This window comes from Solanum dulcamara, chromosome 10, assembly GCF_947179165.1.
Source record: "Solanum dulcamara chromosome 10, daSolDulc1.2, whole genome shotgun sequence".
Taxonomy (NCBI): Eukaryota; Viridiplantae; Streptophyta; class Magnoliopsida; order Solanales; family Solanaceae; genus Solanum; species Solanum dulcamara.
In genome coordinates, this window is record NC_077246.1 from 72,953,198 (window position 1) to 72,979,720 (window position 26,523).

Here is a 26,523-nt window from a genome sequence, read left to right on the forward strand (position 1 = left end):
AATCCACGACATGCCTGCATAATTATGCAAAAAATAAATAAATTCAAAACCAAATATTATACTCCTATCAATTATACTATATTTTTTATGTGGAAAAACATTGTTGAATTTCGAACCACAAGAAAATTAAACAAAAGGCAAACCAGAAAGAAGTACTACGAAATAAGCCAAATGTACAATAGGAGTAGCAGCCTCCCTTCTCTGTTGACTCTCTATATAAAGTTCATTCATGAAAGTCTCTTTTTGTTTTTTTGGCAAATCAGAATTGGGGTTTTCAAGAACAAATGGCAGTCGGTAAAAAAGAAGAAAATATGGCAGTAGAGATAGTGAAGCCTCGAATTGATAAGAGGGATTACAGAAGAATTGTTCTTCAAAATAATCTTGAAATCCTTCTTATCAGTGACCCAGAAACTGATAAAGTTTGTAACTTTTATTGATTTATGTTGTATTTTTATGTGTTTTTTGAGTTCTTTTTATGCGGGGTTGCTTTAAATTGTTTGGTTTTGCTAAAAATGAATCAATCTCATGTTTTTTTGTTTTTGTTTTGGGTATTTGAAGAAATGGATGAAGTTAGTTGCTTTTATTTATTTATTTGATGTTTTTTGATTTTGTTCTGATATGGGTTTACCTTGAATTGCTGTTTGGTTTCACCAGAAGTGTATTAGTTTCATCATTTTTTGTTTGTTTTGTGGGTATTTGTATCAGTGTGCAGCTTCAATGAATGTGTGTGTTGGTGCTTTTAGTGATCCTGAGGGACTTGAAGGCCTTGCCCATTTTCTTGGTATGATTTCTTTGTTGCAAAAAGGTTCATTCTTTATTTGGCTTCATCGGGTCTCTTGTATTGCCTTATACTTAACCTTAATTTTGAGTCAAAGAGTTGTTTTGCTGTACTGCGACAGCAGGGGGTTGGCCTTCTGGGTCGAGCTCGTCGCACGGGGATTGCCTAGTGCGGTTTACCTCTCATGTGTGATTTGCGAGCTATTGCACATACGTGGGGTTTACCATGTCCCAAAGGGTAGCGGCTGTGGACTTCCTTGTCATTAAAAAAAAGGAAGAGTTGTTTTACTGTAGTTTGATTTGAATTTTAGATACCGCTCTAGACTGTTATCATAACAGCAATATTATGTAACTTGGCTGAGGATAAAAAACAGAATATTAATATGAATTTCTATTATTTGTGTCAGTTTCATGGTTCAGTATTACTAGAGTATGTATTGAGTTCAAATTTTTTTGGGAATTTTAGAATTTCTAAATTAGGTTGTAAAAGATTATTTTCCCTACTAAAAATAGTTGAGATGCAATGAAATTGTATCAGGAAGTGCTATTGCAAAATACTGATGATTGTCAGTGGATTAGCCATGTGTTACAACTGGAGGATCAGTTCTCTGAATCCAACTTGAGCAAGTAAAGCGTAATAGTTTCTTATGGGATCATATAGTTGGATTGGATTAGGTAGGATCCGGTGTTGTTAATTAGTTGTAGATGATATGGTTTCATTTGTGCTTAAACATTGTAAATCTTACTATCAGGAAAAGAATGTATCTCTTAATTGTCACTCTTAACCTTTTTTTTTGGGTCTATCTGATTGTCCCTTCTATGCAGGCATATGCATATCTATAGCCCTTAAGGATAGTCTTGTTCATTTAAGAATATGATGAATGATGATCAACTGCGTCAATTGAAACGAACTTGTACAATGAATAATCTATATAGAGAATATGTATTAGTATAAAGCCAGAAAGCACTAAACCTTTTTTTATTGGCTTTAGAAACTGCCAAGAGTGTGCTAGTGTGCAACTTTACCGCTGATTCTCTCGTTGGTGGTTTCTGTTGTCTTCCTAGCATAGTTTGTTAACTAATGTCTTTTGCCAGAGCATATGTTGTTTTATGCAAGTGAGAAGTATCCTGAAGAGGATAGTTATTCAAAGTACATCACAGAGGTAACAACTCTGTAATTCATTGTTTCCATAAGTTTCTTATTGCTTTTGTACATTCCTTATTTCCATATTGATTCAAAAAAATAGTTGTATTTACAAGTACCTTTCTTGTTTCCTGATTAGAATGGAGGTAGTACAAATGCTTTTACATCTTCTGAGGATACCAACTACTATTTTGAAGTAAATGCTGATGGTTTCGAAGAGGCATTGGACAGGTAAATTATTATAATTTTCTGTGGTTTTTAGTATCATGTTAATACTTTTAAAAATTCCACGGCTGAATTTTACGGTTTTCTTTTCCAGATTTGCCCAATTTTTTATCAAACCATTGATGTCAGCAGATGCTACCACTCGAGAAATTAAAGCTGTTGATTCTGGTTTGTATTCCTGATTTCTTGCATATCTTTTGATTTGCTACCCGTGCATGTTCATAGTAATTTCATTGTCACATATTATCTTTACCCGTACAGAACACCAGAAGAATCTACTCTCCGATCCTTGGAGAATGAACCAGGTATATGACTTCACCTTCCTTCTTTCTTGGAGAATCCCTATCCCATTTGCCAACTTTATAAAAGCAAAAAGAAAGTGATTCAAGAGAGATAATAGTTTGAGAAGATGTTTTTTATGTGATAATGATGAGACCACAAAGGTTTCTGGTGGAATGGAGGTACTACTCCATCATTAACCATGAATCAATCCAGAGTTGCCTTTGGTAGGGAGCGCTTTATCCCCAAAGTGGGACTTCCCAATGCAAATCTGGATTAATCGGGTCCCAAAGAGGTACCAAATACAGAGGGGGAAACCCAAAAAAAAAACCAACCAAGCCAAACCGAAAAAGAAGGTGAGATAAGGACAACAAGCATACCATGAGATTTTTTATTAAGAAATGTGTTTGAAATCATTCACCAACTTTTGCATTAAATGAAACTGTTTGATTCAATCAAGATGCTTACATAAATTCCAGGAGCAATGCCATGAATATTTCTTTGGCCAAAAAAAAAAGAAAAAAGAGTGGTTTTTAGTTCTTCCCTCCAATTTGTTTTAACTTTGTCAAATCATTCATCTTTTTGTAGGAATTTCTATGTTCTTTAGGAGATTTTGTCCTCTAGACTTGCATTTATTTTTTAAGGCAAAAGAGTAAAAGTGGTAACTTTTTCAGGTAGATGCATTCTCGCCTTGATATAGAAAAAAATAGCAATAGATTTTTTCTTATAAAGTAAAGTAGTAAGGAGCACTACATCTTTTGACAACAATAATGGGAATTTCCTTATCTAGAGATTGGAAGTCTCGTGATGTTAAACTGAATCTGTGGTGAGTGAATTCGGTGACATGCTCGAATATGGTTTCTTTCCGGAAACAAATAAGAGGCATGTTGGAGGAATTCCAGAATCATGCCAGACTCAATGAAAAATCGCTAAAAGAATCAGATTTTGGTTAGATAAATGGCTGGAAAATTATGCATTGAAGGGAATTTTCCCTAATTTATTTAACAATGTGCAAAATAAAGAATGTTATGTAGCAAAAAACAGATGTGAAGGCGGTAGGAATATGCAATTCAGAAGGATTTTTTCCGATTGGAAAATAGATAGTGTTTAATCTGTTGTTTGACAAGTTGGAAACAGTAGCGTTACAATATGACATGGCAGATTCTTAGCGATGGACAGCCAAGGCAGATGGATGATTCTCTGTTAAATCTTGGTTTTTAGATTTCTGGAAGTTTCAAATTCTATGAATGAAACACTGGATTGGAAAATAATAAAAAGGGCAGCCCGGTGCACTAAAGCTCCCGCTATGCGCAGGGTCCGGGGAAGGGCCCGACCACAAGGGTCTATTGTACGCAGCCTTACCTTGCATTTCTGCCAGAGGCTGTTTCCAGGCTTGAACCCGTGACCTCCTGGTCACATGGCAGCAACTTTACCAGTTACTCCAAGGCTCCCCTTCTGGATTGGAAAATAATATGGAGAAAAAAAGCCCCTCCGAACCGATATGGTATTGAATGAACAGCATTACAAAATGCATGCCTAACTCGAGAACTTCTACAAGAAGAGAGTACAGTAAGTAACAGGTGTTAGCTCTGTAAATCTTCAGCAGAATCAGTGAACCATCTGTTTCTATATAGTTACCTGACTTGTCAGCTTTGAAGTATGTTTCTGAACTTGTTTGGTATACGATGGAGTATGGACTATACTGGGGAGCTTTAATGCCGCTCGTAGAGTCATAGGATAAATAAGACAAGAGAGTCGAGACTAGTCTGGAGAACACTCCCACTTTGCATTATGTACTAAATGGATTGATAGGATTCCAGATGTTTTGATGGAGTAAAGGATCATATACTCCGTGCTAAGTACATGTCTTTGAAATCCTTATTTTTTTTTTGTAGGCTAATATTCTGTAACATGTATGATGACATTTTGGATATGATTGACTCCCTGCAGTTTTAATAGGAGTTCGTTTAGCTCTATTGTAATTTTGTAAGCACTTTCTTAGTGCTTCTATAAAATAAAATTCCTTATCCAGAAAAAGGAAGTCCCATGATGTCAAAGTTTTCTGGATTATTCTCTTGCAAATGTTTTCTTTGTTGAAGAAGTTTTAACTTTCAAATACTGCTTTGTGCAGCTTCAAAAACATCTAAGCGCGAAAAATCATCCATACCATAAATTCAGCACAGGTTTGCCTAGCTTGCTATGATGCATATCCTTATCATGTGTTTTGTATTATTATATCTGGGTTTTGATTGTTCAATATCTGCTTTCTGATTGTCTACTACGATACATGTAGAAATATGACTGGTTTTCAATACATTGAACAGAATCCTATCAGAAAGTTTCTCCTTCATGAAATAAAGCCTGCAGTTTTTTTCTCCAATAAGGAGAAAAGCACATCATAATGCCACAGGAGTTGATCACAGTAATACGAGCTATTGACATCCTCCTCCTCATTCCTCTTGGAAGTAACACGAGCTCTTGACACCCTTGTAACACTTCCGATGACACGTTTTTAACATGTCAACCATACTTCTTTTAAGTGTTAGATTTCAGAGTTTTGTTGGAGTCTTGCTTGAGCTGAAGTTGAGCTCACTGAGCTGAAGTTTCAGCTAAATTCTCATGGTTGTGGTTAGCGTTTTCAGAACAACTAAGGAGATGGGATTAACATTGCAAGGTTTAACTTCAGCTCAAGCAAGACTCCAACAAGTTTTGTCTATGGATTTCCTTTAGTTTTCTTATATTTTCCTTGAAATTCCGTTTTGAATTAAGCATACTGGATTCTTCTTCATGCTCATATCACAAAAGATCTTTCCACTATGATGTTATTACTTTTTTGTTTGTGATATCTGTAATGCAAACAGTCCTATTACTCTCTGACATGGAAAAATGACCATATTATAGTTTTACTTAGCCCTAGAAAAAGAAATGATCACATCACTCATCATGTGTGTAGGCAGCTGGGATACATTAGAGGTGAGACCAAAAGAAAAAGGCATTGATACAAGACAGGAGCTTCTCAAATTTTATTCAGAAAATTATTCAGCCAATCTCATGCACTTGGTCGTCTATTCAAAAGGTGTGGATAATCTTTTTTAACAGAAGGCATGCATAATTATTGCAAATATATTGCTGGTGACCCAAATTAACAATCTCCCTGTATAATTATAATTCAGATAGTCTTGATAAAGCTGAGCAGTTAGTGCGGGGTAAATTCCAGGACATCCTGAACATAGATCATAAGCAAATTCATTTTACTGGTCAGCCTTGCACTGAGGAACATCTCCAGGTATCAAGTAGTAACATACAGATGTGCCACCTTTCTTTTTTTATTTTGGTTATGGACTGTATTTGAACAGACTTCTTTCAATTGAGCTGTCGAATTTCAACAAATGATCTGTTCATGATGCCTGTTGTTCGCTGAATCTACTTGTTCAATGATTTTCAATTCTTTCATGCTCTCATCTGTTCTCTCCATGTAGTCCACATGAAATTATTATTTTACTGTCCATTTAATATTTCTATTGGTTATGTCTTTTTTCTCAGATTCTTGTTCGAGCTGTTCCAATAAAGCAAGGTCACAAGTTGAAAATCATATGGCCTATAACCCCAGGCATACACCACTACAAGGAAGGTCCTTGTAGGTACCTGGGCCACTTGATTGGCCATGAAGGAGAAGGATCATTGTTTTATGTCTTGAAAAAGTTGGGTGGGTTCTGAATTGAAATCTTTTATTCCCTTTCTCTACCCTATCCATACCTCATTCATTTCCTTGATTCAACTCATCCTTCCCCATTCTTGAAATTTGGAAAGAGAAATGTAATACTATTTGTATAAACTAGTCACATCCTTTTGTTGACCTAAGCATGTTCAAAATATTCGGATTTCCCTGGGCAGCATCCCTGAGGCGGAATCTCTTCTGTCCAAGAAAATCACAGGAGAAAGTTCTAATTAGATAATAAGGTTCATCTGCCACTTTGCAAACATGATGACAGCCTGTACACTTATAACTTGTCTCATCCCTGAGTTGCTGACATAGTAGTTGCCAGTGTTGTCAAATACGGGCTTTAAGCACGCTTAAACCCTGAAGTGAGGCTCAAAATGTGTTTAGCGCTTCGCCTCGCTTTATGTGCGCTTCAATGTGGTCATCAAGGTTCTAAGGCAAACTTTTCCTTGCCAATGAGCCTCTTTTGAAGAACTGACACGAAACAATTGATATTTCACTTTATCATACCTTTTTTAAATTTCTTTGGTCATACATTTGTCATTCATGTTTATAATTATTGGTCTTGAACTAAACACATATATTTGTATCTTTTTCTCCCTTTGCGCCTTTTTTCATTAAAGCCCACACTTTATTTGTGCTTTGCGCTTAAAGCCCCAATGGACCTTAGAGCTTTTTTGAGCTTTTCGCCTTTGATAACACTGGTAGTTGCTATATGTGTTCCTACATGCTGGAAGTCAATGTTAAGCCCTTCATATTTACTTATTACAACCATCTTTAGGACAATTGTGAGAAACACGTGTATAACAGTTCATGGGAATCATTTTTATCTGATAAATGAATGATAAGATGTGGTTTCACATATGCCTGAATGATGAAATCAATGTGTTTGATAAAATGCTAAAATGCCATACTATTTTGTGACTTCAGTCAATTTTTTTGGATCTTGCATTGGATACATGTTATCCTTGATAATGCTATTATAGTTCTTCAAGTGCCTGAAAGTGCTCTTCTCAAACTATTTTAATAATCAGAAAGGTACTTTTATTTGATTGTTACAGGATGGGCTACAAGTTTATCTGCTGGTGAATCAGAGTGGACTGATGAGTTCTCTTTCTTTAAAGTGGCTATTGATTTGACTGATGCTGGTCAAGGTACTTTTTCTTTTTGTGTTGATCCTTAATATGTTACCAAGCCCCTATGCTCCCTTCCACTAATAGTAGTTTTTTCTTGGATGAAGCTGAAGGTGCGAACTTTCCTGAACTTTATGTGGGATATTGATGTTTATGTCCATTGTTTATTTCCAGATCATTTTGAAGACATTATGGGTCTGCTATTCAAATATATTCATCTCCTACAACAAGCCGGTGCCTCCAAATGGATATTTGAAGAGGTATCGTCAATTGCATCCTTGTGCATGCCAGTCAACACCACTAATTATTCATGACTGCATTATATGTCAGGTGCATCTACCCCACCAATGGTGTGTATTCTAATAGAGGATTTGATGAACAAGTTTTGATCTTACCTACATTTAGTTTATATGAATCCTTAATTTGAAAAGAATAACAATACAACATACCAGTGGGAGGTAAAGAGGTTGTTTTCGATAAACCCCTGGCTCAAGAAAAGACATTTCAAAGAAGCTTGTAAAAAGAAATAACACAAGTGAAGAAGCCATAGCAAAATACTTAGAAAGCATGACAAAACATTCTAAAAAAAGGAACAGTAACTACAAAATAATACGATAATCGAAGTACGGGAAACTACATGAGTAAAACTACGGTTACTAGTATGGAACTATAAGTGAGAAAATGCTCTACTACCTATGAACCTTCTACCTTAATCCGTGTCCTCCACAACCTCCTATATAACAGTGTTTTAGATGGCGAAAGGCGAGAAGGGTCTACCTCGCCACTCGCCTTTTTGAAGTGTGTCGCCAATTAATACCAAAAAATTAAAATATTTAATTGCATATATAAATAATCAAAATCTCAATATCAATAACATATTAGCAAATATTTCACTTAAAAAACTGAAAATAGATAGTAGATACTAAAAGTCTAGAACTTAAATGAGAAAAAACAAAACAAAAGTCAAAACAATGAGAAAAAAACAAACAGAGGTAGAAGTAACTCTGAAGTATGAAGAAGAAGGAAAAAGAAACACAGGAAGAAGAAAAGAAGAAATACGTATTGATTAGACTTTAGAGTCGCCAGAAAAGTCTGGTTGGTAGCCGGAGAAATCTAGTCGAGTCTATTGGTTGGAGTCGCTCTGAGTCTAAGAGTGCAACTGTGCAAATTTGGAAGAAAACTCTAAAATTACCTTCGAACTTTTAAAACCCTAAATTGGTCGCCTTTTTTTAAGAAACTACAAAAGGCGACGCCTTTCTCGCCTCTCTCCTTTCTCTCCATGACGTCACCTTTTGAAAATCTCCTTGCCACAAAGCGAAAAGGTGATGACTGGTCGCCTCGCCTCGCCTTTCGCCATTGGCGACCAGGCGATCGCCTTTCACAACACTGCTATATAAGGTCATGTCCTCAGTCAACTGAAATTGAGGTATGTCTTGTCTATTAGATAGCTCCCCGATACTTCTTCAGCCTACCTCTATCTCTTCTGAAACCATCCATAGCCAACCTCTCACACATTCACACTGGGGAATCTGTGCATTTTTTCTTCATATGTTTGAACCATCTCATCCTCGCTTCCCACATCTTGTACTCCACCGAGGCTACTCCCATCTTGTCCCGAATATCTTCATTTCTAATCCTATCTCTCTTAGTATACTACACATCCATCACAATATCCTTATTTCCATAACTTTCATCTTTGAACGTGAGACTTGTTGACTGGCCTCCGCTCCATACACAACATAGTAGGTAACCATCACTCTGTAGAACTTGCCTTTAAGTTTTTTGTAGTATCTTCTTATCACACAAGACTCCAGATGCAAGCCTCCATTTCATCCGCCCAACAACAATACAATGTCATACATCATCATCAATCTCCCCATTAATTTGAAAAGAAGTTTTTTTTTTTTTTTGTTTCAGTTGTGAAAGCACTAAAAGAGTACTTAAAGCTTTGTAGTGAAATGGTTATTGAAATTTGGAGGGGAGGAACACGCCATATGGAGGGAGGTAGTAGTAAAGTAGAGAAGTATGGTACTATTATAGGGGGCTGGACTAGATCTATCATAATCCCATCGGGTGCATCACGTGGTGGAGTATCATGAAGGGGTGGAAAGACTTCAATAGTCATATTACTTGTAGGGTTGTGGATTGTAGAAAAATTAGCTTTTGGAACCATAAGTGACGTGGGGAGGATACTTTGAGGGTATCATTTCCTAATATGTTTAGAGTTTCGAATTCGGAGTGAGTTGATAGTCCAACAAATTCGAAGGGTGCATGAGGGGCAGTACTTTGGGATCTTAGCTTTAGGAGAAATCTACAAGATTGGGAGTTTGGGGGAGTTCCAAAGATTGTGGAGTTATTATACAAGCTCTCATCAGGATTCATGGAGATGGATTATTTATATGTGGTCTTTACGCTCTTTTTTCCCCAAACAATCTTTAATTCTCTTTGTATACTTATTTTCCTTTTCTTCTTTATTCTTAAAATTGAGCGAAAGAATAAATTTGGTATTGTATTTTCTTTTTTTAGGTGGCTTAATTATGTCTTGCCTTTTCTTATCCTACATTGGGTGATATATGGTGCTAAAGAGGACTCTACAACGAATGTGAAAAACTCTAATATTTCTTCTCTTAAGGGTTGAGTTTAAATAAGCATTTTGTTAGTTAGAAATGTGATGTATCAAGAAAAGAGTATGCATTTAGCTTTTTACATAGGACCGATCAGACTATTGGCAAATCACTCTAAGATCCACGTGGAGCTTTAAGGTTGATTAACTCTGCTTAATTTGGGAATGTATGCCATAGTTTTTTTTTCCATATTTTTCATTGGCCAAGCTCATGGCATGTATAGTTCGCTTTTGCCTAACAAAACCCTATGGATTCGTCCCTTGGGCTACCCACATCGAATCCATAAGCATGTGTACCATATGAACTTGTGTTTTGTCTTATATAACACCATTTTTTTCTGATGTGTAATTTTTCTAAAGTGTCATATGTACCCCTTTTCCGAATGCTTGCCAAATTTAGAAGTGTGCACGTCCTTCTATTTGGCCTTGCCTTCAATAGTCCGTCCTCTATCTTAGGCATAACATACTCCCCTCTTCGAGATATAACATTCTCGCTAAGGTATTCCCACCATCGTAATGTGGGAGTCCAGTTTTGATACTATATTTGGTTTGTCAACCCAAAACATGGCATGTGCTATTTGCTTTGGCCAAGTATACTTTACTGATTTGTCCCTTGGGCTGTGCGACATTGAGCCCAAGAACATGTATGTCATGCCAACTTGTGTTCCGTCTTGTATAACACTAAGTTTTCCTCTTTCTTTTTGATGTGGAATTTTCCTTTAAGTTTTCCTCTTTCTTTGTGATGTGGAATTTTCCTTTTCCTAAGGTGTCATATGCGGCATTTTTTTTGAAAGCTTACCAGCCTAGAAATCAAAGTTTTCTCCTTGACCCACTCTCGTCAGCCCGCCTTCTACCATTAGGCTCACAAGTACCCTGTTTAGGGACTTAAATGTTCTAAGTGAGGGTTGCCCCACCATCGTACCATAGAAGTCTTGTCTATGGAACCATATTTATCACAACGTAAGGCCATGATACATATTGTTTGTGTTAGCCCAACAAAACCTTACAGATTTTTCTGTTGAGCGCACATAACATGCGAACTTATGCTCTATAGTATACAGCTTTCACTTTCCTTTTCATTGTGGGATTTGCCTAAGGTGTCATATATATCCCTTCTTTGGATTCCAGAAGCTTGCTAGCTTAGAAGCCTGTTAGTCTCCCTCCTTAACCCTCCCTACTGAGCCTGCCGCCGTGGGCCTTAACTTCACTGAGATTTCATATAATTGTACCGCAGAAGTCTGTCTTTGATACCATATATACCACAACCTAAGCCCATAACATGTATTGTTCACTTTGACTCAACATACTTCACGGATTTGTCCCTTTGGCTATGCCATATCTTGTCCATAGGCCCATGCACTATGTGAATCTTGCCATTCTAGGAACCTATCTTCTTTGTCCTTCTAGCCACTATTTCTGTCTGCTCGATTGGTTGGTCAAATCGCAACTAGGCAGGTCCCAAAAAAATGTCCTATGCCTCTATTTTTTTTTTTGCTAGACTGAAAAATATCAATTCCCAGCTCATATTTTTGACTTTGTACCTGCCATCTAATGTGAGCATAGGCCATGCTACCACATCTTTGTAGGATCTCATTCTTACTATCGTTAAGTTCATTTGGAGTTCTTAATATTTTCACGATTCTGGTCTCGTGTAGAAGCAAACCAGAATTTTTGTAGTTAGATTTCTAAAGAGAAGGAAGAGGAAGTTATTCTTAAGAGGAGGTCATAATGGGTTGGTCCCAGGAAGGAATAGTGTTACATTACACGTGCTCTAGTTTGCATGTTATCAATTAGATTAGGGTCAATCATCCAGCAATGTTCTCCTTGTTTATTTACCCATTTTAGCATGATACATTAGATAAGTCAATGATTGACACAAATATTAGAGTTTTAGCTCTCTAGCACATTCATCCGTTTTCCAATCTTGCTTTTGTAAGTTTCCTTTGTCTTGGCATGTAATATGACCAGGTTTTGCCCTGGCCTTCTTTTTTTCGTAGTCTCTTATGCATTATTGCTCTTAATGATCTCACTTCCTGCTTATTCGTTTTTTCTTTATTCTAATTTTTTAATTTTGCGTTAAAATTTGTCTATTAAGCTCTCAGCTATTTGTGAGACTGCCTTCCATTATCAAGACAAGATTCGACCAAGTGATTATGTGGTTAATGTATCAATGAATATGCAGGTATTCTTTAACATCAGTTCCTTTTTTATTTGAAGTAATTTATCTACACGAAGTATACTACTCGATTGATACTAAAGGGAAGTAAAAATATATGCAGTTCAAATTCCCCATATATATATTTTGATCTGATAAATTCCTATATAATTTAATATGCCTTTTCCATCTTTGAATTGGTTGATTTAATGTGGATTAGATTTTACATCCAATTGGCAGTTAGAATTACTTTTTGATGGTTTCCTGGAGTCATTAATGGTTTATAGGTGAAGGCAGACCGCCTGAACCTTCAGCCTAACCCATCCCCAAAAGGTAGTTCATTAGATGATGGTTTTTCAAGACTATGTGAAGAATCCAATTCGTCATTCCACAAGGGATGTGAGACAATGTAACTCCTCCCGCACACCCACACTTGCCAACTTGAGCATGGACAATATGAGGACCCAACATTGGTAACCAAGAATTGGAATGAGTGACTTTGATACCATGATAAGAAATGAACCTCGGGCCTAACTCAACCCCAAACATTAGTTCATGACATGAGGTGAGCAACACAGCCCCATGTGATATGTTAACCTGACCTGTTTGCAAAACCTTTTGTGTCCCATATTTACAATGGATAATCTTGTGTTAGAAAATAAGAAACGAGTGAGGGTCCCCATTCTGAAAGACAGGTTTGTCAGTTCATGGTTGATCGGACTAGCTTTTTCTCATTGGACAACTTTCATACTCATTTGATTTTGTGCAGCTAAGCACAGAATTATGTGCTATTTCCAAGTTTCCTACCTTTCGTTGTGAAGCTGCCTTCCACAAGTGTGGTCCCATCACCTTTATGCACCAATCTAGCAATGAATAAATGGGTCATGTTTAAACTTTTGCCGTGTCTTCTTTGGACAAGTTCTTCTAATTGAATTTTTTGTTTTGGTCATAGCAACCACTTATCTTAGTGGTTAGGCATTTTTGGCATTGAAAGTTTTTTAATTGAAATATCATGTATGGCCTCTCTGAATACAAGCTTGAATAGTATTGTGTGTCTGAATGCACCCAAGGGTTGGTCCAGTTGTCAATGAATGAAGTGGGTTGAGAACCATGAGGTCTTAGGTTCAAATCTCAGAGGAGCAAAAGAACACTTGGTGACTTTTTACCACTTGTCCAAGCCTTGGTAGATAAGAGTTTCCTAGTACCTGTGTTGGTGGGAGGTAGTAGGTACTATGTTGAATGTTGAATTAGTCAAGGTGCCGGCAAGCTTGCCCGGACTCTACAATTGTTAAGAATAAGTTTTTTTTTGTTTTTGTTTTGATAAAGTTAACTACTATTCTAAACAAAGAAGTACACCAATAGTGAACTCCTATAGTAATTACATCAAAAGTATAGAGGGAAAGTCAAAAGAAACTAAACACCTATCTCCCTCATAAACTATCTAAAAATAGGGTGATGTCCCCCGGATCCTTAGGTACATTGTGGATACACTAAAAATAAAAGGTCACTAGGCAGTTCAATTTAATGCTTTGGAATGGGATGCTCTTGTTCTCATAATATCTCTAATTTCTTTCCTTCCATATAGTCCACCGGATGCAGGCAGGGACAATCTTCCATCTCTCCTTGTGTCCTAATTGATTTCCATCTCTATTCCAACATGCTAGTACTTCTGCAGTATTCCTAGGCATGGTCCATCTAATACCCCGCAGGTTAATGAAAAAATTCCATAGTTTCTCAGTCACTCTACAGTGCAAAAAAAGATGGTTTATTGTCTCTGTCTCAGATTCACAAAAAAACATTTGGAGCATAACTGTCTTCCCCTTTTCATTAAGTTGTCTTGAGTCAAAACAGCTTGTCTTGCAACAAGCCATGTGAAATAGACCACCTAATGTGGTATCTTCCCTTTCCAGATCATCTTCCAAGGCCACATCTCCTCGGTTTTGGTTGAAATGTCTAGTAGTTTGTAGGCTGATTTCACCTTGAACCTACCATCTTTATCCAGCTTCCATGTCAATTTGTCTTCCTCATCTGTGAGGTTCTTGGTTTGTTCCAAGATGTTGTAGAATTGAATCATTCTCTCTACTTCCCAGTCATTGAGGAACCTTCTAAAGGTGTCAATTTGTCTTCCCCATCTGTGAGGTTCTTGGTTTGTTTCAAGATGATGTAGAACTGAATCATTCTCTCTACTTCCCAGTCATTAAGGAACCTTCTAAAGGTCAGGTTCCAGCCTTGTTCATTTCTGACTTCTAGAATTGTAGCCATTTTCTATTGATTGAGAATGTAGATGTCTGGAAAATGTTGTCTCAGAGGTGTTTGTCCCATATATCATTCCAGAACAAGGTTTTCCTTCCATTTCCCACACTGATAGCAGAATTACTCCACATTCTTGGCCACTGATTTCTGATAGTTCTCCATAAACCCACACCATAAGGAATATTGACCTCCTTAGTAGTCCAAAATCCTTCCTTACCATATCTTGCAATGATGATTTCCTTCCACAAGCCATGTTCATCTGTTGCTAGTCTCCAAAGCCATTTTAACAGAAGGCTCTTATTGTGAGCTTTTAGGTTCTTAATTCCTAAACCTCCCTGTTTTTTGTTGGTTATGCAAGCATCCCATTTGACCAAGTGAAATTTCTTTCCCCCTTCTCCATTACCTTGCCATAGAAAATTCCTTTTCATGGCATCCAACTTTTCAATGATCTTACCAAGCATAGGGAAAAGGGACATCATATAAGTTGGCATGGCCTCAAGAACACTGTTGATCAGTGTGACTCTACCACCCAAGGATAAGTATTGACTTTTCCAATTAACCAATTTCTTTTCACACTTTTCCACCACTGAGTTTCAGATGCTCAAAGATTTACTCTTTGCTCCTAAAGGCATGCCAAGATAGGTGGTGGGAAGCTCACCTATCTTGCTACCTAGAATGTTTGCCAGTGAACTGATCTCTGGTACTTCATTCACAGGGTAAATAAAACTCTTTCCCCAATTTATATGAAGTCCAGATATTGCTTCAAACAAAATGAAAATAACCCTTAGGTGTTTCAGTTGTTCACTCTCTGCATCACAGAACACTAATGTGTCATCAGCATATTGTAAATGGGATATAGACAGTCCCAGTGAATCCCCCTCACCCCTAATTCTGTTGTTTGCTTGACCAGTCTTCAACATATCACTTAGACCTCCCATAGCTAGGATAAACAGAAAAGGAGAAAGTGGATCTCCTTGTCTCAATCCTCTCTCAGATGAAAAGGAACCAAACCAGATGGTGCATCATTGATCAAAACAGAGAACTTCACTGTGGTCATGCAAAACCTCATCCATTTTATCTAGGTATTTCCAAATCCCATCCTCCTGAGTGTACTCCACAAATATTCCCAGTTCAAATGATCATAAGCTTTCTCTATGTCTAGCTTACAAAGAATTCCTGGAACATTGGATCTGTTTCTCACATCTACACATTCATTGGCCACCAAAATGGCATCCATAATTTGCCTACCCTTTATGAAGGCCGTTTGTTGGTCATCAACTAACTTTGGCATAACCCTCTTGAGTCTTTCTATTAGGATCTTTGATATGATTTTGTAGAAGCTCCCAATCAGGCTAATTGGCCTGAAATCTTTCAATTCAGATGCTCCCGCTTTCTTAGGGATCAGGGCTATGAAAGTAGCATTAAAACTTTTTTCAAAATAGCCCTGATCATGGAAATTCTGGATGGCAGCTACCACTTCCTCCTTTATTTTTAGGTGTTCATGTAAGGCCATTGAGGGTGAATAGGTCTAAAGTTGTTAGTTTGGAGATGATTTTATTTTGTTTCAATTTGAACTTGAATGAGTTCCGCTCTATTTTTTGCATTTCATGAACTTATGAGCAACAGAAGGTGATCCTTCCCAATCAGTTGAATAAGTTCCATTTTGCATTATGAACTATCATTGAAGTTAAAGAAACTATATATACGTGTCATTTATATGCACAAATATATACTTAGATAACAGTAGATAATGGCGGTTAAGTTTTTCGGTTTTGACTTAGGAACTTTTCGTAAAATATTGACATTAAAAAGTTAATACCTGAACAACCTGATAATTGTGACGTTACTTCTCAGCACTATCCTCCAGAAGATTGGTTGGTGGCATCCTCTTTGCCTTCAAAGTTTAATCCTAGTGTTATTCAGTCATTCTTGAATGAACTCAACCCAGACAATGTCAGGTTAGTTTGCTCTATATATAAATACAAGTTCCAAGTATTGCTCAGTTTTTTGTGGGAAATCTGTAAGTATAAAGTATTTAAAGAACTCATTGAAATTTTGTCCTGAACAGAATCTTTTGGGAGTCAACAAAGTTTGAGGGTAATACTAGCATGACTGAGCCATGGTATGGAACTGCATATTCTATAGAGAAAGTTAATGGTGCCACTATCAAGGTTTGATGGAAGCACTCTCTCATTAAATTAGTATTCATTTGTAATATTCTAATTGCAGAGACCAAAATAGTCTCCTTTTTAAACATTTGCTGACATAACAATTACTTTTGCAGCACTGGATGGAGCATGCTCCCAGTGAAGAGCTGCATCTCCCTGCTCCCAATGTGTTCATACCAACTGATTTATCACTTAAGCCCGTCTTCGAGAAGGTGCTAATGTTGAACTTATTATTCCTGTCTGTTTCATTTTATATGAAACTATTTCTGTTTGAGTCTCTTCCAAAAAGAATGACACCTTTTTATATTTGGAAACTCTTAATTCTAAACTTTCCATTTTGCTCCTAATGGCATTTTGTTTTAGCTATAGAAATATCATGGCATAGTTAAACCATTTTAAATTCTAACAACACCTTTGGTAGGTGCCAAAAGAGTCTTTCTTTCTCTTGTAAACTCTATACCCATTTAAGTACCGCCATATATAGTACAATGGAGGGAGTATACTTCTGATGTTTTGTTTTTTCTTATATATAACTTGTCAATCAGACAAAAGTTCCCATACTGCTGCGGAAGTCACCTTATTCAAGGTTATGGTATAAGCCCGATACAGCATTTTCATCTCCAAAAGCGTATGTTATGATCGATTTTAGTTGCCCATACTGTGGACATTCTCCAGAAGCTGAGGTTCTTACTGAGATATTTACACGTCTATTGATGGATTACTTGAATGAATACGGTACGTCTGCAAGATATTGACGAGTTATGCACTGCTGGGCAACTATTCTACAATTACTCTGGACTTAACTTCTTCACACTGTCAATATATTCTTTGCAATGACAATTTTTGCTCTTTTTTTCTCCATAAGATATAACACTTCCTTAAATCTCTTCCTTTGTATCTTTCAGCTTATAATGCGCAAGTTGCTGGTCTTTATTATGATATAAGCAAAACAAACTGTGGTTTTCAGGTGATCATCTTGTTTCCTATTTCTTATCTTTACAAACTTTTGAAGAGATTTATTTATTTGTGGGTGTGTATACAACCTTTTTCTTTTTTTCAAGTTTAGTTCTTCCATGCACTATGAAATATTCTCTACATCCATTAAACCCATACATGTTTAATGAAATAGTCGCTACATCCATTAAACCGCAGTATTAGTATCTGGGCACCAAGTTTCTCTAAGGTTTTAGCTTTAAAGTGCTGATATGTCATATGGTAGGGAAGTTAATCTCAGATCCAACATCGAAGGACTTTAGGTTCTTGTCTGTACTGAATACTAAGTCCTAATGTTAATAATGTTAGGCTTCTTTCAGCTGGCTCAAAGGTATTTAATCTTTTGATGCCATTTAAGGATGAGCTAGCTCTTCATCCTGTCCTCTTGAAGTGAACTGACATTGCTACTTCAATGGCTGTTAAGTTTCTTGCATTTGCTGCTCTTACCTGAATATGACTATTCATTTTTCCTTCATTTATTCCTCTGTTCTTCCTCTCTTTTCTGCAGTTGACATTGTTTGGATATAACGACAAGTTGAGAGTCTTACTGGAAGCAGTTGTTGAAAAAATCGCGAAATTTGAAGTAAAACCGGACAGATTCTCTGTGATCAAGGTGAGCATCAGCAATTTTTTGCTGCTTATTCACACAGCAACTCTTTAGGCTCTCCAAGAATGCATCATACTCTATATGCATCCCATTGAGGCAAAAAGGTTACTCTGTGGCAATTGGCTTCAAAATAATGGATCCTATTATGCCATAGTCTTGGCTAGATGAACAACAATAACTTGGAGAATTATAAGAAAATTCTGAGATTTTTTTTCTCAATGATGTTTTTAAAGTTCACAAATAAAATTTCTGAACCAATTCCTCATGCAATCAATAGCGAGTTCTTCATTTCAAGTTCACAATTTCACTTATTTTTTCCCTTTTGTCAAAGCATTGTTAGAGTTGCAGTCAGGCACTTATCGCTTCATTTGGTGTTTTGAAGAGCAAGTTTGTTGTCAAATCTATTGGTTTATTTGCATCTATCTACTGCTTTTAGGTACTACTGTGTGCATCACTATGCCTGCCAGCTACCCCTCTAGCTTTAGTTTGCAGTTGTCTTCACTCTACCATCTTCTTACTAATGATTCATGATTATTTATTCTTGATGTGTCATACTGAAGTTTTTCAGTCACTTCATACAAGAATGTTGTGTTGTAAGATCGGTCGCTTCTTTCCTGTTGCTTAATCTGTTCTTCTGAGGTTACAAAGCACATAACACCTGTAAGCAGTGGAGTTCTACTGTGTGGACTTGTAAATTTCCTTGTTCCATGTATGCACTAGTGCAGACTACATATACAATTCTAGCACAATTAAATTAAAGTCTGATTGTCAAAATGGACCCGTAGGAGTAAGAAATCAGCTGCGTAATTAAAAAGACTTCCTCAAGATAAGGATATTTGAATGCCATATTCTCCCTTGATTTTTTAGATCTCTCAGAAATAATGATGTACTTTGATCTGTTAGGTTTGAATAAATTATTATATTGAACTTGCTAGACAATTTTTCAAAATAATAGTTATAAAAAAGGTTGAGCAATTAGTAAAAAAGATGTCACCTCAAGCTTGAAATTTATAAAATATATCAATTTTAATAAAAAGAGACAATTTTACTATTTTTTGGACTAGTTCAGTTTCCGCTTGATGAACCAAAAAAGTGATGTAGGTCCTTTTTAATGGTATTGAAGGAGTAACATACAATAATCTCTAGGTAACTCCATTATTTTCCATCTTTTGTTCCTTCTGTTTTTCTAATGATTTTGCCATTGATATTATCCAAGTCACTTTTTATTTTTATTTTGGGTCCTTTTTGTTTGAATTTACTCTTAGTCATCTGGATGTGAGGAGTTTTGTCACCATTACCTGCAATGTTGGTTTTCTGTTAAGATGCTGGCCAGCCTTTTTAGATTTTTATATTTTGTGGTCCATTGTTTACTCATGAATTTTACTGATATTTGTCTTTATTTCCTCCTTTTTAATTTCTTTTTATTTTCCAACCAAGAGCATAACCACCACTCTTTTTTTCTTGTTGATCTCCTTTTGTTAATAGGAATTGGTGACAAAGCAATATCAGAATTTCAAGTTCCAACAGCCATATCAGCAGGTTATGTATTACTGCTCATTACTGCTAAAAGACAACACATGGCCTTGGAATGAAGAACTTGAAGTTCTTCCACATCTTAAAGTTGATGATCTGGTTAAGTTCTATCCGCTTTTGCTGGCAAGGTCCTTTATGGAGTGCTATGTAGCAGGTAACCTTTCTCAACGACCATTTAAGTTGTTTACATTTTAATTTTTACATCTATTAACTTGTGAAATTCACTGCCTTTCTCAGGAAATGTTGAACAAGCTGAAGCAGAGTCCATGATACAGCTTATTGAGGATGTGTTCTTCAAGGGTCCACAGCCAATATCGAAGCCTCTATTTGCATCTCAGCATCTGACAAACAGAGTGGTTAATCTTGAAAGAGGTGGAAATTACTTCTATGCTGCAGAGGGCCTAAATCCAAATGATGAAAATTCAGCTCTCGTTCATTATATTCAGGTAAATCATAAGTTGACAGAATGTGCATGGAATTGACAGAAAGTTTCTTTCTCCTTCTCTCTTGTTTTTTTCGTACAGAATGTGCATGGAATTGACAGCAAGTTTCTGTCTCCTTCTCTCTTGTTTTTTACTTGAAAAAAATTGGTAAAAAGGTTATCTTAAATGAGTTCCTTGGAGGTCCATATAAAAACATTATCTTAAATGAGTTCCTTGGAGGTCCAATACTTGCACAAAATTAATATGTTCCTAGAAGCAAAAGTTTTCCTCTTTATCGGATGAAAGCTCATCCAAAACCAAAAGTAGGCTCTGGATACCCCAAACCAAAACCCTTGCCTTGCAACTATTTAGCACCATAAGAACTTGTAGAGTGCTTCATTTCATATGTATTTCTGTCATACTTAATTTGCTCTAGTACCCTCATTCATGGTTCTGCTTTGTTATATTGCAATTCCTGTTACTTCCTTATTGCCACTTCTGATAAGGTAAATAATTTCATCAATCTGGAACTTTCCCTCATATAAGAAAGAAGTATACCAAAAAGCGGGAGACTACAGAAAAACATGGTTCTTTACAAAGCACATGTAAGGTTCTATACAGACAGGAACCTCATGGATGAACAAAAAGGAGAGCAGAAACAGGAGGTTGTTCCTCATATGCACAATGTCCTTGTGGACAGAGAGGAACAAAAGATGTTTTGATGGCACCCCAACTCTCATCCCTTCCCTTAAAGCAAGATGTTTGATTACTCTTTTTGGTTAGGTTAAAAGACCAGATCTGCTTGATGGACTTCCTAACTTTCCAAGAACTCCAAAACACAAAAGCCTCTCCCAGTGAGCTTGGCATGGCCCAAGTTGAGTCCAAAAAGTGAGAAGAACATGTTCCATAGGTCTGTTGCAACTATGCAATGAGGAAACAGGTGATTAATAGATTCTGAGTTGCATAAGCACATGTAGCATCTGTTGGCTATTTGGAATTTCCTCCTCATGAGGTTATCCTGAGTCAAGCAAGAGTCTTTGAGAGTAATCCAACTGAAACAAATAACTTTAGGTGGCAGCTTAGTTCTCCAGATTAATTTAAGATTTTTGAAGCTTATCGTTTAGAACAAGCCATAAAAATTTATGTGGCCATAAATCATCTCTTTAAGGGTAAAATGGAAAGTTTAAAGATAAATTACTAAATGTGGAAAGGCACCTTTCTTTATAGGAAAAATGGAGTAGTATTTATTCGTTTGTAGTAATGACATATAGAGTTGGAATTGGCAACTCCTCAACTTTGGTGTTGACTCTTCTTTGTAGTGGGTATCCCATGGAGTACGCATATTACCTTTATTTCTGAAGTAGATTGCTCTTCTAGAGCCTTGTAATTTTCCCACATTCTTGAATATTGATCTTCATTGAGGGGCCTTTTCATTTTTCAACATTTAGGTCTCCTTGATTTTGAAGATCTACTGCCTTGCTATCATCTCATGTTCCTTAATTCTTTCTTCTGAAAAAATTCCTTTATGCAGAATCATTCTAAGGTTACCTTATAAGTCGATCTTGTGAGAATAATATGCCTATCATGAGGACAGTTTTTCTTGAGAGCCTTTTTGAATTTGATCATGAACTACTAATCAAATAGTGTCTAATCCTGTGGATGGCTTGAATTGCTTGTTTTAAGGCTTAATGTAAGTTGAATAATCAATTTCTTTTTCCATGACCTTTAAATTCCGTTTGTGCTGCTGTCACGAGTAGTGAGAGTCCTAGATCTTCTAGTTCAATGATCATAGCTTTCTGTAACAAATACTGCTTTAATCTTGAGAAGATATTTCTTTTAATATTGGATATGTGACTCTTTCAGTGCTTAATTACTGGTCTTGGAGTATTTTTTTTTTTTCATTTTATTGGAACAAGAACCTTGACTGCACATAAACCAGTAAAGATATTACCAATTGATCTGCAAGATCTTTTGACATATGATTATTCTTTTCTAAATGGAAAAGAAACACGTCTAATGCTTTCATAATGAATTGTGTCATCAATCTTTTCCTAGTTCTTTGCTTCTCAAACAAATTTGCTTGAGTTTCCAGGTGCATCAGGATGATTTTATGCTGAATGTCAAACTTCAGCTTTTTGCTCTCATAGCAAAGCAGCCAGCCTTCCACCAGCTTAGATCAGTCGAGCAACTTGGTTATATCACCGTGCTCATGCAGAGGTATGTAGTGTTTCTTTTACTGAACACTGTTCAGCAAGTTGTTGGCTGTTCATCCTTAAAGTTTTGTTTTCACCTCAAGTTAACGAAAACTCTCTTTCTAGGAGCGACTCTGGTGTTCATGGGGTGCAGTTTATTATTCAGTCAACTGCAAAGGTAAGAATTTATTTATTATAGATACTGTGGAAGGAAATGAGATTGGGCATTTATGGATTATTACCGATCTACTGGTGGAGTTTGGCAGGATCCCAAATACATTGACTCAAGAGTGGAGTTATTTCTGAAGATGTTTGAGAGCAAACTTTATGAGATGACTAGTGATGAATTCAAGGTGAGCTTAGTAACACTGCTTCTTTTTCTACCAATGAAAGGAACTTGTAGCAACTGATTCAGTCTCATCATTGTCGGAAGGTCCAGTAAGTTTTGGGGTTTAATCTTAGGACTTAGCTCTAAGGATAATCCTTATCCACGAAGTTGACAGCTTCATTTCTTATCAGGCCGTAATGGATTTATTATTATGTACTTTTGATAACTCAAATTATTATCATTGACGGGAGGGAAAAATAACCATTGACATAGCACAAAGATGGTATAACCATACTATGTGGATTTTCATCAACCCTTCAAAAAGTTCATTCAACTGTCTGTATAATATGGGGTAGAATAAAGTTTAAATCCCTTCAAAGAGTTATTCTGTTTGTTCCCTACAAATCATCCAAAAGATGCATCCAGGAGCGACTTTCAGCGGCTCTTTTTCCATTGGAACCTTCACGATCTCAAACTAGCCTGTGCTCTTCCTCACAGACGATTTCTCAGGCAAAGCTGCTGTGCAGTAAATGGTCCATGTCCTTTCTATTTTCCGTACAAAAACATCAACTAACTCCTCAGATTGTGTGCATGAGTATAGCACTCCTAGTTCACATAATCAAAGGGCGCCACTTTTTTAGGAGCCTTTGAGTTCCACGTGGCTCCATGTTTTGACTCACAGTAATTGCTTACACTATCATATTTTATTTCATCAAAAACTTCATTGTTGATGGTACCCCCACCCCCACCCCCACCCCAACCCCCAACCACTCCTTAATAAAGCACTCCGGATTGGATACCTAGCTAGCTACTGTTGCTTATTAATCAATAGGATGTAGGTTTTGTCAAAGTTTTGGTGTCTGCAATACATGCTGGTTTACTTTTTTCTGTTTTTATACTTTGATAACTTTCCAATTTATCTTTCTTGTCCCTAACTTTTATCCGTTTATGGCACAGAATAATGTGAATGCACTTATTGATATGAAGCTTGAGAAACACAAGAATTTACGGGAGGAATCTCGATTTTACTGGAGGGAGATCTCAGACGGGACCCTCAAGTTTGATAGAAGAGACCGTGAGGTATGAAAATTGTTACACCCGTGTCAAGAAGCGCTTTCATTTCATGAGCATTTGTCAGAGTTAATGACTCTACTTCTTTATGTTTTGTCTTTGCACAAAATGAATCCGAACTGCTGTAAAAGGAATAGGTCAAATATATGATATCACCCTTCTATATAGAGTTCTTCTGTAAGTTCTAACCTGTTTGGCCACATAATAACAACAACATGCGCAGTGTAACCCCACAATTGGGCTCTGGGGAGGGTAGCGTGTATGCAGACCTTACCCCTACCTTGGGAGGTAGAGAGGTTGTTTCCGATATACCCTTAGCTTCAGGAAGAACATATCAAAGTAGATCGAAATGTACTAGTGCAATTGTTATTTCGGTAGAATCTTTTTTTTTAAAATTCTAGAAATGTATGCATTTTGAGTCTTCACTGATGACTGTTGTTAGTGGCTCACGTAATGTAAGTATGGATCGGTCTGTGGCTTGTATCCTTTCAGCAACCTATCTTGCTGTCCTTTTCGTTGCCAGTCTAGTATTTCATGACTGCTGAAAGAAATTCAAAACATTTCCACAATCGTAGGGGAAAAATGTATCTAATCAGTTGTCAATGATATTGATGAAACAGATTGACGCGCTAAAGAAACTGACTCAAAAGGAGCTGACTGATTTCTTCGATGAATATATAAAGGCCGGTGTCCCTCGGAAGAAGGCCTTAAGTGTCAGAGTGTATGGAAGCTCACATTCTTCTCAATTCCAAGCACATAAGAATGAGCAGATAGAACCAAATGCAGTTCAGGTAGAAGATATATTTAGCTTTAGACGATCTCGACCTCTTTATAGTTCATTCAAAGGAGGCATTGGTCATGTGAGATTGTAAAAGGTTAAGCATAGCAGCCCGAGAAGCCTCCCGATGCAGTTGATATGTTGCATTAGCGAGTCCATTACAGAAGCAATTGATCTGCAAAATACCTCTTTCGTATTTAGTTGTGCCAATCGATTAGTTGTTCAAGGGCATGTGAGTTGAATTGCTCAACTGATTTGATGATGAACTGCTTAGAGATTTGGACAAGTAAATGTACACTGTAACATTAATTTCTATTTTGATTGCTGAATATAATTGATCAGAAGACAATAAGTGACATGAATGAAACCTGAAAGCAAAATTATTCATTCATGGTTTTGAGGGATGAATAAACTTACATTATACTTTAGTTTGTTTTGTTACTTAAATTTCCTTCTTGTTATTAGTGGATTAGTCAAACTCATCAGGTGATCTCTTCATGTCTGTCTAAACTTTAGTGGATAAAGTTATCAGAAATCTGTTTTGGTGGGAGGTAGTAAGTACCTCATAGAATTAGTCAAAGGTGCGCAAGCTCATCCGAACACTATGGTTATTAAAAAAAAAAAGGTTCATATGTGATTTAGCTCTATGAGAGCTCTCATCTATTGAGTGATACTTCTTGAAAAACAAGAGAAAAGGAAAGATCTAGGATGAAGCTATTTCTGGGAATTAGCAAGAATTTGTTTTAAAAAAAATGAATGAGTTGGTGAGGATTGTCCAAGACAACGCAAGGCAATTTATGCTCTCAAGTATTTTTCATGATTTTTTTTACTTTGAGAAGTCTGTTTAAAACCACTTTCAAGTTTTCGATCGAATTTAAAAGTATATGACAAATAATAATCATATTAAGAGGAATATATGTTATAAAGATGGCATTTCAAGAGGTAATTGAGTATTTTCTCTCTCAGGTACTACTAATATTTTCTCTCTTTTTTCCCTTCACAAAGGTGTATTTAGATTAGTTTGGGCGCATTTCATGGAGCTCTCTGCCTAGTGACGGAGTCAGAATTATTACTGAAGGGTTCAAACTATGAAAAAGTAAGCTTGTGAAGAAGTCGAAGGCGTTCAACATCTACGATATATATATATATATAAGGGCAGCCCGGTGCACTTAAGCTCCCGCTATGCGCAGGGTCCGGGGAAAGGCCCGACCACAAGGGTCTGTTGTAAATAATTTTAACTATATCTAAATAGTATAATTTTTTATCGATTAACCTCCTTCAACTCTATTTGGCTCCACGCGTGTCTCTACCTCCCACCAACATATGTATTAAGTAACTTTATCCAATTTATTTTATAAAGAGTATAATTTTGTGTGGATGAACTCCCTTTAATCTTACTTGGCTCAATCTCCGTCTCTACCTCCCATCAATATATGTATCAAATAACTCAATTCATGTTTTTCGACAATAAATCCCATTTGACCCCATTTGGCTATATTCTTATCTTTATCTTCCACCAACATATATATCAAGTAACTCTGTATTCTTCTTTCTTTTTACTTTATCGAGTGGATGACTTGTCTAATGAATTGAAAATTGAGGCCAAGACTTTTCACCCTCATGGACCACACACTATAGTAACCTTTTTTTGTCTAATTTTGCTACCATCACATTCCTAGACCAAATGCCAAGTCTTCTATTGCTTTTTCTTTTTTCCTTTTTCAATTGGTGTTCAGTGCTAACATTAGAGCCTTTATTAAATTTGGATTGGTCATAGGACTTATTTTGGGATGATGTTTTCAACATGATTCTTGTCATATTTAGTATTTGAATTCGAGATCTTTAGTTAAGCGAGAATCAGTTCCACCACTGCACCACAATTTATGTTGGTAATAAATTTTCTATTACTTAAAAAGACGAGCACCTTGACGTCTAGTAGTCAATAAAGTAAATTGAATACCATAAAATCTCAAGTTGAAATTCGACAAATACAAAAATATTTGGCAGATTTTTCTATCTGTTTTAGATGCAATTAGTTGTTGTCGATGGGAGGTGAACCGTTAAATTAGATTAGATAATAAATAAATAAATAAATAAAGATTGACTAGGCATGGACCCTTG

General features: G+C 36.5%; 1 protein-coding gene across 1 annotated transcript; it reads left to right on the plus strand.

The window, feature by feature from the left end:
• The first annotated feature begins 166 nt into the window (after positions 1 to 166).
• On the plus strand, positions 167 to 24,830 carry LOC129871444 (insulin-degrading enzyme-like 1, peroxisomal). The gene is made up of 26 exons (XM_055946355.1): positions 167 to 419; positions 706 to 781; positions 1,873 to 1,940; positions 2,061 to 2,152; positions 2,241 to 2,314; positions 2,408 to 2,451; positions 4,557 to 4,608; positions 5,379 to 5,501; positions 5,599 to 5,711; positions 5,969 to 6,131; positions 7,208 to 7,300; positions 7,454 to 7,539; positions 11,998 to 12,084; positions 16,165 to 16,268; positions 16,379 to 16,481; positions 16,595 to 16,690; positions 17,024 to 17,213; positions 17,384 to 17,445; positions 17,980 to 18,084; positions 19,564 to 19,765; positions 19,849 to 20,057; positions 22,126 to 22,250; positions 22,352 to 22,403; positions 22,492 to 22,578; positions 23,511 to 23,633; positions 24,245 to 24,830. The coding sequence occupies exons 1-26, from the start codon at positions 285 to 287 to the stop codon at positions 24,494 to 24,496; spliced, it is 2,916 nt and encodes a 971-aa protein (XP_055802330.1). The 5' UTR covers positions 167 to 284; the 3' UTR covers positions 24,497 to 24,830.
• Positions 24,831 to 26,523: the final 1,693 nt, after the last annotated feature.